The sequence below is a fragment of the Anoplopoma fimbria genome, chromosome 12 (genome assembly GCF_027596085.1).
Source record: "Anoplopoma fimbria isolate UVic2021 breed Golden Eagle Sablefish chromosome 12, Afim_UVic_2022, whole genome shotgun sequence".
Lineage (NCBI taxonomy): Eukaryota > Metazoa > Chordata > Actinopteri > Perciformes > Anoplopomatidae > Anoplopoma > Anoplopoma fimbria.
In genome coordinates this window covers 11,210,921-11,229,967 of record NC_072460.1, presented here as the reverse complement: position 1 = coordinate 11,229,967, position 19,047 = coordinate 11,210,921, and the positions used below count along the sequence as shown (strand labels likewise).

Below are 19,047 nucleotides of genomic sequence, written 5' to 3'. Positions count from 1 at the left end.
TGGTCGAACGTAACTTTAATACATTTACTTGAGTGCTGTGCAAATTTTTTTGCTTGAGTGTTTTCATTCTCTGCTACTCTACAGTTAAGAGCCAAATATTGCACTTTTTACTCCACTAGTATTTGATAATTTTAGTTACTTTGTAGTGATTAATAACAAAAAATATAATCAAAAAATGAATTATGATTTATTTGTTTAGGCAAGGATAAGATCAGACATTATACATAACAAGCTACCAAGTAGTATGCAAACTCATTCAAATTAGTGGCAGTCTTTATGCTAATATCACATATTTGCTTAACCAGTTTTGAATGTATTTATCTTCTGTCAAAATCTGTCTAAATGTGACTTTGTAAACTCAATTTCTTTTAGTTTTGTCTATTTTATCATCCCATGGTTATTATTGTCTTTTGTATATTACTATTGTGAATGTCATTTATATATTTTATTCAATGTATTGTACTTTTTCTATTTCTTTTAACTGTAAACAGGATTATGTGGATCATTATATTACTGATCCTGTTTACTGAAAACCAAATAAAAACATTTGGGAGTAAAAGAAAAATTGGTCACAAAAAAAACTGCAAGGCTTGTTTAAATATTATATGCAAATAGTTTCCTCTAATAAATATATTATTTGTGATTCTCCTTGTTTTGTTGGTAGCAAATAAAATGTGTGGAGTGAAATAATCTCTTAAATGCATTGACCTGCACTGTATACTCTATTTAATACGTTAATAAATGTGTAATTTTTTTTTAAAATATATTTGTCATAAGACTGCAGTGGGTCCATCTCCATCTGTTGCAAATCCCTTTAACCACACTGAATACTAAACTCAACGTAATTAAAGTTAGTCTTTGATCGCCTCGCTCCAAAGTTAATATGTCAATTCATGTTAAAACACAGTCCCGTGACCCCTGTTTCAACCCAAACAGAGTGCACAATTGTTGCATACAGTGGCATAAACATTGTAAGAAACCCGGCGAGATGAAAGAAGGCGATAACTGCTGCACTCTCTACCTGTGGGAGGAGTGAGTGCACCTGCTGACACAGTCTCACAGTCTGACACAGTCACAGCGCTGCCTTCACTAAACTGCAGATTGCAGCTTTTTGCTTCTCGCAGGACGCACGGACGGATAACCTGAGCCATGGATGCAGAGCAGAAACCCCCCGCCGATCAGGGAGCGCAGCTTCTGGACATCGGCTCCAACTTGCCCCCGCCTGGAGCCAAAGGTGAGGAGGAAACCGGCCAGCAGGGGAAGCCACCGTACTCGTACGTGGCTCTCATCGCCATGGCCATCAAGGACAGCCACGACAAGAGACAGACGCTCAGCGGGATATACGACTACATCATCTCCAAGTTCCCCTACTACGAGAAGAACAAAAAAGGGTGGCAAAACAGCATAAGACACAATTTGTCTCTGAATGAGTGCTTCGTCAAAATGCCCAGAGATTACGGAAGGGACAGGAAAGGCAACTATTGGATGCTGGACCCCGCGTTTGAGGATATGTTTGACAAGGGGAACTACCGGCGGCGGAGGAGGGTGAGGAGACCCTACAGACCCCCAAGCATGCCTGCTCTGACCGGGAACTCCGCGGACTATCCCGAGCCGCTCTACCTGCAGCCTTATGTGGGCGGCTCCTGGAGTCTGTCCCATCAGACAACGTACCCGACCCCGCAGGTCATGACCGGGCAAACCCGCAGCGTGTCCCCGAGCGGCCCGGTGAGTTCGTACTGCTCGCCCTCCCACTTCCATCACTCTCCGTACGGCGCGTACCACCGACACCCGCCCTTGCTGGTACCGCACAGCGGGTGTCCCTACGGCGCAGTGACCCGGCCGGTGAGCCCCGGCGGAGGCTCTGTTTCGGTGGCGTGTAACTACCAACAGCTCACCACCTACGCGAGGCAAGCAGAGGCGCCGCGAGCGTACTCATATGATCAGTAGGGGGATGAGCTTCTGACCGCTGACAGCCGGTTCACTGACCCAGGGTTCATCTGTTTCACTGGGGCTGTCGCCGCACTTGTCAGACAACGTTGCCTGATGTTTGTTGGTTTGTTCAGGTATAGAACTTATTGCTTAATTAACTGTTTAATAAGTTGTCGGTTCAGTTCATCGAGAGGCCTCAGTTCCAAATGCCAAGGAATTTCTGTCAGTGACGTCAACGTTTCTCATCGCATTGTGTTTCATCGGAAGACCGTTGATTTGAGTCTGATGCTTAGTTAATGCCTCTTTTGTTGAAGAATTATTATTTTTTTTGCTTTAAAAAAAAAAAAATCTTACTTTTGAATAAACTTTTTGGTAATTACGTTATTTATTTATTTTCGCTGGATTAATCCAATTGTCCGTGCTGCTATGCAGCCGCTGGGGACATGAACACACTGGTGACTTTTCCTTTTCGATTGTGAATGTTTACTCGATGTAAAAATACATCATGTTTGATAAAATAAAATGATATTTTTGCATCAAATACGCTTATTGAATGACTCACTCATCTGCTGTATAGAGGCATCTATTCATTCTTTGTAACGCTGGTCATTTACAAGTTATTAGAGCGCTCAGTGTAAAGTCTTAACGGTAGGCCTATATGAAAGCTTCAATTATGATTTTTCTGTTGACTGATGAAGAGGACTGTCACGTTCATCTCTCTAGTGAAGAAAGTATTTAAATAACTGTCCACAAAACAGTATCTTGCATGATCAGTGGTGGAAGAAGAAGTCTACAGATGTTCTACAACAAAATGAGCTGTTAAAAGTTATGCATTCAAAAATAATCTAGTATAAATGTATAACCATCAAACTTTACTGAGAGAACCAATAGTAAATGTACTCATAATCCATTATGGCCCAATTCAGAATAAGGAATATTATATTATATATTTGATACATTACAAATACATTATCAAGATGATGTAGCAGCTGGTAAAGGTGGGGCTCATTTTAATTGTTTTTTATATCATTAATTATCTTACGATCATACATTTATTTCTAGATTATTATTATAATATCAATCAAAATCTTCAACGAAACTATAGTAAGTCACGTTTTAAAACATATGTAGTGGAGTTAACATGTACAATATTTTATTCTGAATTGTAGTGGAATAGAAGTATAAAGTAGCAAAACAAATGTAAAATGCATGTCAATGTAATTAAATGTTACATGTGTTAAATGCGTTGCTTTGCACCTCTGGCCATACCCTTTGATGTTTGGGTAACGTGAGGTGATAGAATGCTGCTGAACGTTTCAGAAGGAAATTATTCTTTGACAGCATACAAGTTGCGAGACAAATCAATGTATTTTTTAAAGAATCGCAATGCACAGTAGTATTTTGAGGTTTAAACCATGACGCGAGGGAACATAACAGAGCCAACTGTCCCCTCTTACATTCCAACACTATCATGCTCAACGTCCACTACACTACGCTTAGCTCAGAAGCAAACAAAAGTGTGATCGATGTCAATAAAAAAAGAATTTAAAAAAGCACTTCCTCCTTAGACACTCAAAAATTGTTAAACACATTTAGATTTTGTGTCATAGTTTATCATGGGTGGTTTTAAAGAATGGTACAGTCAACCAGAAGGAATGCAGAACACGTATTGGAACGCGTCCAGGCAGTTACGCAGCTTCCGTTTCCGTTCCATGGGCGTGAACAAAAGGGATCTTTTGCCGCGTGCGCTCTCGCGCCGTGTTTGGCGATACCGAGCATTTACGTTACATTTCTCGTGTATTTGTTAGCTTTTGTTGCCTTTTTTCCAGCGGAAATGGAGGCGTTAAACCAGCTCCTGTTGGAGTATCCCGAGTTAATGTTCACTGGAGTCGGAGCGACGGCGTCTGTGGCCGTCGGAGCGCTGATATACAAAATCGCCACCAGGTAACTTGAAGGTTCTGCATGTGTTGTAGCTAGACTGACACCAACGATGGTGCAAGTTAGCAAACAGTGTTCAAAATGTGCATTGGTGTTTCAAAACTGTGACTTTTAAGAATAATGTTGCAATGAAAATATGTTTCCTATTTCCAAAGAGTCGTCTATTTTCCATCGTTAAGCTAGCCCAGCTGCTAACTTTGCTAGCCGTGTTGCTAACTAACTTAAGATAGTTTTGCGGGAATATTGTTCCTCACTATTTTAAATGCAGATCGTTTCTCGTATTTGGTGCATGGAAACGTTTGTGTGCAAACCTTAATGAAATGCTGAATTATTTTTAATTATCATGTCAGTTATCAGGTAAGTCACTCTTAGTTGGTTTTCCCTCGTTTTAAGAAAAGAATGGACACAATTGTCACGTTAAAGCTTGTCTGTCATTATCTTACTTAGAGATGGACTGCTCTGTCAGCTGTCACTGTTTCAACACTGTGTTCATATCTGATCTCATACCTGATTGTATTTGGTGATCCACGGACACACTACTGTTTATCTCTTACTGGTCACATTGTCCACCGTGGTGTTTTAATGGTTCCATCATTTAATCAATGTTTTTTTTGTTTTTTTTTGTCTGTCTGTACTTTGCCCAATTGATTTTGCATTTAATCAATTACACCACTGTTGTTATGCAGTCATTGTGATATATGTTGGGACCTCTTCTGAAAACATCATGGTACATCTAAGGGATTTGTATCCTAATGAACACATTTTAACTAACCTGATTGTTTTGAGTATATATGCATTGCCAAAGTATCATATGGGTTTTTCAAAACTTTTGCACATCAAGAACCGGCAAAGAGTTTGTCATCAATTCTCAACTGGTAATACACTAACTCAGTATATAAGACAAGCAGTGTCTCGTGGGTATAGTAGTGATACTTGTAAATTACAGTATCAGGTTTGATTGACAGTATCATGTTGCATCATGTAAGAAGTCCACCTCTTATTTACAGAAAGAAGCCAACCCACGCAGACGTGAACTGCTGGTTTTGTAATAAGAATTCTGTGGTGCCCTTTGGGAACAGGAACTGCTGGGACTGTCCCAACTGTGATCAATACAATGGCTTCCAGGAGGTTAGTTTCAAAACTACATGACACCTGTGAATTATTTTACGAGCATCTCAATAAATTGCAATGAAATAGTTTTTAATTTATTTTTCCTGTGCTGCAAGATGTGTCTTTTTATACTATTTGTTGGATCGGTCTTGTTTTCAGAATGGGGATTACAACAAACCTATCCCAGCTCAGTACATGGAGCATCTTAACCACGGAGTGTCTGGTAGCCTTCCCTCGACAACCAAGCCACAGCAAGCGGTTAACAGTCAGATGCTCTTGTGCAGAAAATGCAATAAGAACCAGACTGTAGTAATAAAGCAGTTGGCCTCGTTTGTCCCACGGGATGATGTATGTACCTTGTTCTTTTCTATTAACTACAATGCTGTTTTTATTGTTACCATTACTGACTGTTAACACTAGATTTATAACTTTTTGTCTTTGTAGGAGAACTACGATGAGGAGATCGAAGCATACAAGCACCACCTGGAGCAGACCTATAAGTTATGTAGGCCGTGTCAGACAGTAGTAGAATACTACATCAAATATCAAAACCGTCAACTTCGAACCGTGCTCCTAAACCATCCACTTCGACGCAGCGGAGAATCAGACAAAGGCTTCATAAAGGTCAGTGAAATCCAAAGTCAAAAACTGCAGACACATAGCAAGCAAAGTGTGTGAATGAATGAATTTACATGAAACACAGTGAGGCGTGATGGTTAACCATATGCTGTGGTGTACTGTGCAGAGTGTTTACATTACAGCCAGGGACTTGTGAGCGCTTTCACATCACTCCGTGCAGAATATCTCTGCTTGCGTAAGCAAAATTTAAGCCCCGGGGGAGAACACAATGCTTTGTATGGTTCTAAATAAAGGAGTTAAAACATGCAGCATACACATTAATGCAGAAATAATAAAAATATGCTGAAACATCAGCTATAATGGTAAAACACTGACAGGGTACATTTTACTGCACGGGTACTTTTGATACTTTAAGTAAATTTTGCTGATAGTGACTATATATTGTTTACTCCATCACATCTCAGAGGTAAATGTTGTACTTTTTAATCCACTACACCTCAGAGTTGAATATTATCCATTGAATAATCTTTTGTTAACTTTTCAGACTGCTGAAATACAAAGATCTTCATAAAAAATGTCAGTTATTTATAACTAAATAGTTTTAATATCCACTATTCAAAGTATTTACTCTAGTTTAGTATTTACTATATATGTTTTTATCTTTGGCACCACTGTCGTCATGCCTAGTTAAGATGCAAAGAAAGAATATTGAATTCCATTTGGATGGGACTTTTTTTAAGAGGTTTGTTTATTTTGGTATTGCATGCTTTTTATTTAAAAAGTATATCACATATGAGTGCATACGGTTATTGTTTTCTTATTTGGCTTTCACAACCCTGATGTAGTCTTTGTTTAAAAAAACAAGAGATGAAAACATGAAAAGTTCACCCTGCATTCAACCGGATTCACCCTCCACTGTGTATTGTTGTATGTTCTTGTTATATCGTGTCAACATTAGTCTTTGCATAGCTTATTGATTTCTGTTTGATGTGAAAATGTCAGGATTCACATCAAAAACCTCTTCTTTCTCCCACAGAGCTCCTATTCTGTGTCTTCTCCCACTGGGGTCATCCTGTTACGGACCCTTGCCTTCCTGATATGTACGTTCCTAGTGGCTACGTCGTTGTGTGACTGGCCATACCAGCTTACATCGCTAAGTGGCCCACAGACATTAAGTGGTGGGGTCATTCCTCCAAAGCCTAAACCTCAAAATGAGTCCAGCCCCAAGAACGAAAGCAGTGGAGACGTGCCTGTATGGCATGGTCTGCTGGAGCTCCTCCCAGAACAGGTCATAGATAATGCAAAGCTGGTTTGGAAGCATGGAAAGGACAACCAGTTGGCTGTGGTCTCTGTTGGCCTGCTGACTTGTCTCACTGCTATCTTCTTAGCAGGAGTTGTGAGGTAAGTAGTCACTGCCTCTTTATTTGCCTTTTGGCAAGGTCTTCTGGCACACGTTTAATTCAAACAAAAACAAACTCTGCAAGCTCATGTGTTGCTGTATTTTCAGGTTGAGGAGAATTGATGCCGTGGTCTCTGTCCTGTGGTTCCTCATCCTGTGCCTCCACCTGTCTGAGAGCTACTTGACTGATGCTTCGGGCTGGATGGACACAGCCAAGCTCGGTACCGTCTCCCTCTGTTGCTTAGTCAGCTTTGCCGCTGCTGTGGCAACTCGCAAACCACTGGGTCCAAGAAGAGCCAGATATCGAAGGTCAGAACCTGAGCAGTGATGTTCAAATTGTGTTTGAAATATGGGATTTTGTAAAGACTCGTCTTTTCCATGGGAACGTTGTGTTCATTAGAACCAGTTTAAAACACAATCTATCATCTGTGTGTTCCGTAACAGAACAAGGAACGAGCTGTTTTTATTCACTGTCCATTTCTTACTCATAACCCCCACTTTTACTGCTGTGTGCGAATGAATGTGAGGTTATGATGGGAATCGCAAACTTAAAGCATAGGATTGTTTGTGTGGCACGTGATAAGAACAAAACACTAGTACAACTTGCTAAATCACGACAAAGTCTCACTTTCAAGCACATATGCACATAGTCTACAGTTTTCTGTTGTGTGTAAAATTATGGAGGTTAACATTGATTAAGTAGTAAATGGAATTAATACTAATAATAATGAATGAAAAAGTTATCAATTCTTAATCCCTCTGGTTTGATTCAATAAAAGATTCTTATTCTGGGACTGTTTCAATGAAAGAAACTGACTAGAGAGTCTTTCAGGAACCAGCAATGAATTAAGAATTATTATTAGGAAACCAATACAATATTATTAGTTACCAACTCTCAAGAACACTATAAAAATGACTGTTTTGTGGGAAATTTTGCCACATTTTCTCTAGATTCAAAAGTATTAATCTATGACTGATTAGTGATAATTCCCTATTTACCAAAACAAATGTGTGATGGACTGAAGCCATTATAGCAGGGCTTAACATTAAAGTACCATACTAGTACTACACTAAACAATGTATTTTATAGCATTTTGAATGTACTCATTTATTTATTAACACTGGTTTAGCTGTGAGTTGAATATAATTTACTAACTACAGCTCATTGCATGAAATACTCATTTGTGGAGACACTGCCGTCCAAACTGAAGTTGTTTTTTATTAATAATCACATCCCTCCTGTATTGCACCATAAATATTTCCATAAAGTGTTCGATTGTGTGGGGTTTGATGCCACCGTTTAATTGTAACTGATCGTAAGGAACCTCTTGGGAATACAACATCAGTGATGAAACGACTCTTCAGCTCTCAGGGCAGACCTGGAACGTTTTCTATCTTTCTTTCATCTTTGTAGTGATTTGGCTACTTTTGCATTTTCATCTGGACAGAACAATTTCTGTGAATCTTAATCAATAGTTGATCTTTTCCCTTTTTTATAAACAATGGCAGTGTGAGATTCATGTTCATATTGCCTTTTGAAAATCTAAACACGTTGCTTCCTGGGAAAAGCAGTCCGTAGTTCATTAATGTTTTTTTCCCGTCCTATTTGTTGTCACCTTGTGCTGTGATTTACAATTTTATTATACTTCAGCTTTTCTCTCTGCCTAAAATTAAAGCATGGCATTCACTGTAAACCAATAATACCTGCAAAACATTTTTTGCTTTGTAGACTTTAATTTGAATAGGTTTTTGTCACGCTCTGCTGTGTCAAAAGCTGATGCTGAAGAAAACTGCCTAACTATCCGGTTCTTGACTCATCTTGGCATTTGCTTGAGGTGATCAAGTCTAAGTAAGAGTTTCTGATGGCACAGTTGCTAGTGAATCAAATTGAAATAGTTTGATATGTGAAGTAAGTTAGTAAGCTTTTAACAGCTTCAAGTAAGTCTCAAGTGAGATGTTGGACTTTGGAGTTTTTCATGTTTTAATACAATAAAGCAAGAAAGAACAAAAAAACAAAACATTGCCATTTGCTGCTGGAAATATTAGATTTCTTCAGCACTTGCGTATTGCTTCTCTTGATCACTTCCAGTAATGGTGGATAGTATGGAATAGTTTCTTTTTCCAACATTCTAACATGTTGAAGTATGAATTACATTACATTACATTACATTACAGTCATTTAGCAGACGCTTTTATCCAAAGTGACTTACAGGAAGTGTATTCAACATAGGTATTCAAGAGAACTACTAGTCACCAGAAGTCATAAGTGCATCTCCTTTCTTAAACAAGCATCTTAAAGCATAAACCAGAGCAAAAGTATAGTGCAGAGGCAAGTTACTACGAAAACAATAATTGCAATGAATAACACTGATGGACGAACTAGTTGCATGCGCTATAATTTGGCCTCTTGCCATTAACCTGTTTTTTTTTTTTTTACTTTACTGGAATGTATTAAGTGAAGAGGGATATTTATTTGACAGTAATGTGAAAGCTGTTACACACTAATAGCTGTAGAATGAGTTTAATGATCATATTTGGTGGGAAGAGTACTGTAGCTGTGGAGTTTAAATTGCATGTTGTTCAGTGTTTGGAGTTATGTTCTCAAACTAGTAGTTTGAGACAAACTGTAGTTGTCCCAAAGCTTTAAATTGTTGTTTTATAAAAGGTTTGCAACAAAAGTGCTGTCAAATGTCAGACACTACAGATACTTTCCTCATAACTTGCATAGTATTTTACAGAAGCTGTGATTGAACTTTTTTGCCTTTGAAAAATCTATTGCATATATTGCAATGCTATAGTGCTTTAGCATGGTGTAAAATGTGATGACTATCGATTCATCCTGCCTCAGCATCTATCAGTATTTATGTTTTTCTTTACCTTTCATAAACTGCATCATGTGACAAACTGCCTCTTAAACTCATGGCAAAGATAATATATATATATATATATATATATATCTCATCCACCCTGATGACGGCAAGATATAACGGAAAACGTTTTAATTAAAGTATGATGAATTTTTGATGCACTTGCATTGAAGCCAACGCTGGTCTGCACGTCCATTGTATGTATGTGTGTACAAGAAAGTAAGTAATATTTAAGTAGTGGTGTATTTTTACCTTTTTGTTTTGTATTATCTTTGTCTAAGTTGTAGATGCAGTGCTAGAGAGTTTGTTTCCTATAAACAGTTTGTTATGCTATGATACTTGCATAATATCTAGCCTGAGTATCTGGCTATTTGTGTGTGTGTGTGTGTGTTTTTGTTTGTTTTTTAAATATAGAACTATATCTAACTGTTTGTATCAACCTGATGAGCTGTATGACTGTTAACCATTACACGTGTCTAACTCTAGTGTCACTACATTTAAACATTTACGTTAATCATAACTGGAAATGAAACTGTAGCATTATACCGTTACCACCAATATGTTTTGTGTTTTCTTAGTGATAGCTGTAGAACTACCTTTTTTACCAATGGAGTAGTGAATGTCTTTTTTTTTTTTTTTTTTTGCTTCACTGTTTCACTATGCATATGTAGCTAACAAGATTGTGTCATACCTAAATGTTCTAGTTGTGTGTGTTTGTTGCAGAAACACTAAGAGAGCTGATACCTAAAAATGTAAGGTTAAAATGCCAAATTTTGATACTTTTAGCAAGCAAGCCATCATTTGTATAGCCTAAATAAGCTAATGAACTTTATTTCAATTTGATTACTACACGTTTTATATATTTATTAGCCTCAGTAATATAGCTCCGTCCATTCTGAAAGGTTTCCTGCAACATACATACTGTACCCAGTGAAACAAACTATGTTTTGGGTGCTCTTATGATTGAACTGGGTGTCTTTCTTTTAATGCAAGGCTCCAATTTGAAGACTTTGTAGGAATGCTTGCTTTAAATGGAATACAATAAACAGCTGTTGAAAGGATATGCCTCTGATTGTTTTCAACGCAAACACCATATTGTTCATTTCTGTAGGTTTCTCTCCAGTATTTAAGAAAAAGCCTTAATACACAGCATTCGAGTCAAGGGAAAATATCAACTTAATGTTGGCCAAGACTTCTGTGATTGTTTTTTTTAGAAAGACAAACTTTGTTGACCGTCTCAAATGCCGAATACAAACTCCATTGACAGAGAACATGTGTGGGCCACTGACTGTCTGTTGTGGAAATGTGAGAGAGTTGAGCTTCATTGCTGGGCAGCATTTCTCTTAGAGCTTTTGTTCTTTAGGAACTTTCAGCTGCTGCATGTTGTCAGACAGCTGCAGCAGCGTTTCAGTGACAGCCGCCATTAATAAAGTGCTCACATTAAATGGGTATCAGAGCTGTTTCTTACAATGTGTGTTCACCAATTCCATTTCACACATGCATTTGTTACCAAAGTTAGACTTTATATTTGAATGTCAAAAATAGTATAATGACACTTATGTGGAACAGATAAATCACATTTTAATTTATTAAAAATTCAGTGTCCTTAAAGCAGTCATCTATGGAAACTACAATGTTGGTATGATTTAACTGAAGCATTCAAACCTTTTAACAGTTATCTTAAAATGTTGTTATCAGGTAGTAGACAGTTACGTTGCTCTTGTGTTGCAGATACCTTGCAGGCAGCAGCCAGCCTCCTTCGCTCTCTCTGGACATGACAGACTCCCTCGTTTTGACCCCGCCACCCAACATCTTCAAGCTCATCAACTATCAACAGAGTCCTCACGAGCGCAAGGCTTCCCCCTCCTCTCTGCCTGGGCGCCTCAGCAGAGCCCTCAGCCTCGGCACCATGCCTTCCCTCTCCAGGACAGGTAACATTGAAATTATTTGTGATTTGGTTTGAGTTGACAGACAAAATGGCACTTGATCGTCTGATACTGGCAGATATTTCTGTGCCTTTTGGTACAATCTTGTGCAATTTAGATTTAGTACAATGTTTATTTATTTGCGGTCTTTTACTTAAAAACAAAATCACTGAAAACAACTTATACGGTAGTGCAAAGTCCTTTTCAAGTAGCTGGTCACTTCCTTCAACAGGGGGTAGGTGAAAATATTCAGTCCACTTCTGCTTGTTGCATAGCTGCTCAGACATGTTTAATCTTGAGTTGCTCTAGCAATGTGCTGCCTTGCATACAGAAGAAATTTATATTTGATAAGATTCACTAGATTTACTTTCAATTTCTACTGCTCGCATACAATTAGGTCATGTCACTTTCCAAACAAGGGAAAGACTCGCTGTTTTCTAGAAAAGGTATTTGTCTGAAGGATTTGCAGTGTCAGAGATGCACTATATGGTTTATGCCATGGGGTGTTTTTTTCTTATACTATAATAATAAATATGCACAACATTTTACAGTTTAAATAAATCTCGTCCATGCCCTCTGGAGGACAAACTGTGTAATGGAGACGTTCTTTTTTTCTCAGGAATTTCTGTATTACAGTTTCTTAACTTATTGGCCAACATGCATGCAGATACAAATTTGTCTCTAATAAGCTTATATAGGCTGGTCCTTTTTTAGTTTTAGGTTCATCATATATTGATAATGAAATGCATTTAACATATATTATGGTAGTACTGTGATGCTATACCTACCATCTACTGTATTTAAAGCCTCTAAATACAGCTTTACATTTTATAATTAAATGGTGCATTTAGAGTTAAAATGTTTATTTAATTAATCAATTTGTCGATCGACAGAAAGTGAATCGGCAACTATTTTGGTAGTTTTCTTTTTCTTGTGTGAAAGTTAAGTTAAGTTTGAGACGTCCTATTGGGGATTAAGACATTTTAATTGACATTTTTCACTATTCAAATATTCAATAGATGAGCGATTAATTGATATATCATTGCCAGATTAATCAATAATGAAAATAGATAGTTGCAGCTCGAGCTGCATTAATAATTCTTCCACTAGGGGGCTTAAATTGATCAAAATAAGATGATAGACCAGAACGCCTCACTTACTTTTAAAATAGTTTTGGCCTAATTTTATAGCATTAAGTTAGCTACTTTAAGGTTTATCAGACACAATACAACTGAAGCTTTAATTTGGAGTCATGTTTCTGCATGTTTAAGGAAAGCCCGGGTTCATGGTTGGTGTGAATGGTGTGACTTATAATTTCTTTATTTTCAGATTCTGGTTACCTGTTTAGCGGAAGCAGACCAGCCTCACAATACAAAGACTCCCCGCCCTCAGGTATTAAAACTCCTGGTGATTTTGTTATCGCCACTTAACTCTTTATTTTACACAATTTCAGAATATGTTGTTGACATTTTTTGCTGCACTCTGGCACAGATTACTTTTCACTGATGTCTGGGAGCCGCCCATCATCCCCCGGCCCCTCTCCGACTCCTTCAGTAGCTGGGTCAGTGACATCCAGCTTAGGATCTGCCCGACAACGGCGCCCCCTCATCAGCCCCGCTCGCCTCAACATCAGTGGTCGGAAACTCCGGCTTTTCTCCACGGAGCCAGAACCGGCACTCATGTCCCCAGCTGTGTCTTCATCACATTTCCATGTAAAGTCGACCTCTTCCATTTACAGTGGCTGCTTTTCGCCTGATGTATCACCCTTCCAAAGCCAAAACGGTAAAGTACCGCTGAGGTTCAACTGATAAAAGTGAAATGTTCATTGTATTGAGGTTTTAGCAGCATGCATTGATGTCTACCTCAGTGTCATTCATGATATTTCCACCAGATGGCATTCTCGAATCCTAAATAAAGTGGCTTTACTTTTAACTTAAATGTTAAGATCATTTTATCTATGGCTTTATGATTTGGCTTTGCAGATTTGAGTTCTCTATTGAGGGACAGTAGTGTGATTGAAGAGGAAGAGAGGCGAGGCAGCTCCTCAGAGTCTTCTGCCTGCGTAGTCGGCACAACTACACAGGGACCTGAGAACCCTCCTCCTCCTAAAGGTAAGCAGTCTGTCTGATTTCAACATGGCAGAGAGATGGGTGCTTTGTCCACGTTCTGTCAGAAATCACATTTAATTTTGGTTTCATGCCTGTTCTGACTGGAGGAAATGACAGTATCAAGACCTAAGGCCTTGTTGATTAAATGGTTATCCTAGTCTGATGTACAGTTTAAACGATAGGTTCACATTTTGTGTTTTTGCATTAACATTGATCCATAAGAACAGTTAGTGTGTTGGTCCAGTCCCACTGCTAGTTAAGGGAAACCCTGCAGATACTCCAGAGAATAGTGATGATGTAACTATAACAAGTATCTGGTACAGAGGTATAAGCAAATATATGTAACTGTATGAATAAACCAGAATCGGAAGACTTTTGGATTGTCAGGAGCCAAGTTGGTGAGAAACCATAATGAAATAGGACGTGACACTGCTGTACGGTTTCAAAGGCAGACACAGGGTTAGATTTTATGTTCAAGTCTTATGCTGAAGTAGTTTACATTCACTTTTCCCCACATTCATCTGGCTCAATACCCCAAAAAGGGTAAAGCCCTTGCTATGAAACTTGAAATTTAGCTCAGGTGCCTCCCATTTCTCTTGATCATCTTTGAGATGTCTCTAAAACCTGATTTGAAACTTAGCTGCAGCAAAGAAGACAACCACATATACCAGTCTTTTTCGGGAATACCTTGCTTTCTTCAAATAGTTTCTCATAGAAGGTGTGGTACTCCCTCTGAGGCAGTACAGCAACTTCCTGACCAAAGTGACATGACATGAGCACATAAGCCAAGTACCAGCAACAGCCGCCAGGAGATGCTGAAACAACTGTCAAAACGTATAACTGTAATGAAACAACTGGTGTCACATTTCATTGTCAAGGACACATGCACCTTATTCATTTTAATTTGCTTTCGCTGTGATTTTCCCCAGGTTTAATTAAACGTCTTGTCTGGCCGGGACTTCTCTTGGTCAGCTTGACATCCAACCTGCTTTTCGCTGGCCTCTACATGTACAACAACTGGAGATGAACTGTGGATGGGTCCGCTGCTGTCCTCATGTGACCTGCACAGAGTGAGTTGGCCTCTGGCCTTAGACAACCATGACGTGTCTCTGGAGCTGGAGATTGTTAAGCGATGTCAGAGAACATCAAATACCTGCCAGCTACTTGTTGTTTGCTGGTGCTAAGGGAAATACAGTGGTCAGAAAAGGCGTACCTCCCATTTGCTTGGAGTTACGAGAAAAAACGTGTAGTGAAATCAGAATATACGCCTTTGATTTAATGTGATTAAAGATTGCTTGTATATTTTGTTTGGTATTTTGGTTTGTCACTGCTCCTCTTACATGAACGCAGGCACATGTGTAATTGATTTAAAAGTCGCCATTCTTGCACTGATGCTATACAACGTGTAATAAACATGTACTGTTCAGTTGATGCTGCTTGGACGCAGAGGTTCATGTCTTACCTACTGATACTGATTGTGATGAGTTCATTACCTCTCCCAACTGAATAAAACTTCTGGTTTTACTCAACAGTAAACAGCATGTTGTGTTTTTGGCGCCTACTTAGTTTTGCATTTTGGAAATGTGTACAAATTTTTACTTTGTAACATCATAATTTCACAGCACGGATGTTTGCAGTTGTCAAAGACTGGTGTGTCAAACTTTATCCTATTATGTTGTTTTGTAATACGGTTTACAGTCAACATTTTTATTATTCTGGTCTTTTATATCTAATACAAAGGTGACACGTGTCACAATCATTCACTACAGAAATGGTTCTCTTTCACCAAACCATTTATGTTTCCGTTATCTCTTGTAGATATCCTGTTGTAAGGGGCAAAACTCTGAAGGTCAAGTGCAATATATTGAAAAAACTTATACGATGTTTGCATAAAAATGGCACAGAATTTTGGATTAAAGTTTTACTCCGAACTGAGCTGTGAACTAATTTATAGAGCAATTTTCTTGTAATCAAACATCTAATAACTTTGTATTCAAACACATATTCAATTTGAATGCATTTGCACTTGTTTTTTTTTTCTGAATTGTATGTCCACTTTTAGTGGTTGGTTGTGTTGTATTTTGAATATGTGATTTGAAATTGTTCTTTTAGAGTTGAAGAGCAGATGTGTGATTATTGTGTGTGTGTGTGTGTTGAACATGAGTTCCAAAAAGTTGTACATATTAAACACATATGTTAGATGTTTCTAAACACATATGTTAGATGTTTCTAAACACGTTAGTTAGCTTATGTTGCTTCTTGTGTAAAAGTGTCAGGCTTTCAGGTCTTTATTTTTACATGTAATGTATTGTGTTGTTGAATGACCAAGTCTGATTTTAGCAGGGAATCATTTTTACCCTCTTTGTGGAATTACTAGGTTATGTAATTTTTCTCAGACAATGTCTATTTTGAAATTGTTGTAATTTAAAGTGTGTATTTGAAGTTCTTATCTTGAGTCAAAGTAATAATTAAACTATATTCAAATGATTTTGGGGGGGGGGGGGGTCAAACATCAACAAAATATACAGTATGCCAACATCTGCATCCCACTAACCCTGCCCCCCCTGGGAGTCTGCCCCCCAAAAAACATTATTAGCAGTAGAAAATAGATTAAAAGATACTTGTAACAAATGGTACAAAAATAATTGAAGGAAAAAAACGCGTGGTAAAATGAAATGGAAATTCTGAGGTTATGGGCAGTTACAGGCATCATGTTCTATTTCTTGTAGTGTAGACATTATTTTGGTGGAGGAATGGTTCTCATACTCTTTGACAAGACATGAAAATATCTTTAAACAAGTCTGTCACAGTGCTCAGGCTATTTCTTGACAATAATTAATTAAACTAATGTTAATGTTAAGTTTCTGAGAAAACCAAACTTGCTACTGAAAGACCTCCAAATCACTGGGAATTGTCTAAGTTAAGAAAACTGTCTAGACAACCTTACAATTAATAATATATTTTTTAAAGTATTGTAACCATTCGACATACTGTATACCGACTTGTAAATTGGTACTAGATGTGTTACCTGCCGAATGTTTATTTGCTTTGCTGAAGAAGGTCCATTCATCAGATCATGTGTACGTTGAAATGTAATTGTTCTTTCAACCGTATTGAATTTCATGAATGAGAAAACATTTTTTTCAGTTAAAATAATTCTTTTTTGAATTATTATGTACAGTGCAATGAAAGTATATTGTGGTTTTTTTTCTGGACTTCACACCAGTTTTATGTCGAATCAGAGGTTGTTCTTTTCAGACTCTTTTACAAGAAGTATATATCTAGGTTCTCTCGCAAATGTTTGTTCCTAAACTGTGTTCAGCGTTGCAAATGTTTGTTTGCAACAGCTGATTTGTCTGTGTGAATGTAAGGTACAGCATTGGCTTGTTTCATCTGGACCCATACTTTTAATAAAGTGCCGTTGAACATTTCATTCTTATGGCTGGTTTGTTAAACTGAAAGTTTGCATCATTGAGCTTACATTGAATTGGAACCTGGAAAAATAAAACTTTTCTGTTGCAATAATGGACTGAATTTGACATAGTTAATGAGAGAACAACTAAAAGTGCATTGTTGACCAAACAAGGACAATTAAACGACTTCTGTGGATTCAGATAAACGACACAATTATTAAGTCTAAAAACAAAACAGAATTTTGACCTGATGACGGTGCTAGATGAAAAATGCTGATACATTTCAGCATGGATTTAGGGAATGCGAGTCAGCGCTTATGACGGTCTAAAAATGATCTGTCAGCTCCAGTGTTTTCCAATCGTGGATCATTTTCAAGCCCTTACTTTTAAATGATGATCAGAAGAAAAGTATTGCATTCATTTTTGTTATAAACAGAAGAAAGCACATTTTCTTCAAGCCTTAGGGCCAGACCACTGCTAATCCAGGAATCCCCCCACAGCAGTGCGGTTAAGACAAAAGACAGTAAACAGGTCACACATATAAATATCACATTACTGACCTATTAATATGCTTGTTCCTGTTAAGCTGTGTTTATTGCAGTTCTATCTGCAGTTTCTTTTAAATCTCTAGCACAAAGTTTCTGAGCTCTGTGACCCTTACAAATGCAGTATTGTGGTTTCAGAGTTCCTATCAAAACAAGTAGAACAAGAGTTCACATTTTTAACTGACAAAACTTGTTTACTGACATGGTTTTATTGTTGACAAAAGTTCACTGACTGAAGGGTGGGAAGCAGCTGGTTGATACTTTCAGTCTGCAGCTCGGGCTAAAAGTTTCTCTTCTGTACAATCACTTCCTGTTTTTACCAGAGCTACTAGACCACCAAGAGTCTAGTGTTCACATGAAGGATAAACACCTGCTAACCAAACTGACAAATATTACGCATGCTTTTATTTACTGTGTCTTGCTCTGGCGTAGATTTCAAGTCAATGAGTTCTGTACTTAGTGCCTCAAATAGGTGAGAGTGGATAGTTGTAATGTCATGCTGTTGATGTCGGTCCCTGCATTTCCCCTTTCTACGGTAGTATAACTGTGGTTTATGTTCCACTTCCATGACAGTAGTGTCATTGCTCGCTATTTGCTGCAAAACTTAAATTGTCACTGATCTTATAGTTATCACATGGATATATGAAAAAGGAAGGCAGGTTTCCCATCAAAGAGTTTTAGTTGTATTAAAGACATCCACCCCTTGAAAACTCCAAATAAATGAAGGCTGGCATTAAAGTAAAGTTCACAGAGGTTAACTATCAACGCTAGGGGTGACTCACAAACCATTTTGTTATTTTAAAGTTTAATTTTTCACAAAATAGCATTATTCATATATCTAACAAATTTACAGTTTGGATTTTATACATCTATATGGACCTGCATGTAACATTTGTCAGACACAATATAAATCAAATATATATATTTTTTCTTTTTTTAATCTCTCTCGCTTTTATAATTGGTTGCATATTCTAACATGCACAAGAGGTTGCACAATTCAAACTCCTTTTATTGATATAAAAACAGTCATGTTACAGAGGGCTGGACTTTCTAAAGGGACACTAGTTGCAAGAATGTTGAAAACTAGGAGACACCGCTGGTCTATTTTGGGACACATTAGGGTGTGTTAATCTTGTAAACCTCGCAATGGTGATACATCATATATTAATCTGATGACAATGAGCATGATGTCCTTAAATTAAGAATAAAGTGACAACACAAGATTAGTGCTGTA

General features: G+C 37.8%; 2 protein-coding genes across 2 annotated transcripts; both read left to right on the top strand.

Annotated features, from left to right (window-relative positions):
* The first annotated feature begins 1,132 nt into the window (after nucleotides 1-1,132).
* foxl2l (forkhead box L2-like) lies at nucleotides 1,133-2,395 on the top strand. Its single transcript, XM_054609781.1, has one exon. It carries the CDS (start codon nucleotides 1,150-1,152, stop codon nucleotides 1,945-1,947), a length of 798 nt encoding a protein of 265 aa, XP_054465756.1. The 5' UTR covers nucleotides 1,133-1,149; the 3' UTR covers nucleotides 1,948-2,395.
* A 1,217-nt stretch (nucleotides 2,396-3,612) lies between these two features.
* On the top strand, nucleotides 3,613-17,014 carry tmem201 (transmembrane protein 201). The gene is made up of 11 exons (XM_054609824.1): nucleotides 3,613-3,873; nucleotides 4,875-4,995; nucleotides 5,137-5,325; nucleotides 5,422-5,601; nucleotides 6,593-6,957; nucleotides 7,064-7,264; nucleotides 11,554-11,753; nucleotides 13,077-13,139; nucleotides 13,239-13,529; nucleotides 13,730-13,858; nucleotides 14,785-17,014. The coding sequence occupies exons 1-11, from the start codon at nucleotides 3,764-3,766 to the stop codon at nucleotides 14,880-14,882; spliced, it is 1,947 nt and encodes a 648-aa protein (XP_054465799.1). The 5' UTR covers nucleotides 3,613-3,763; the 3' UTR covers nucleotides 14,883-17,014.
* Nucleotides 17,015-19,047: the final 2,033 nt, after the last annotated feature.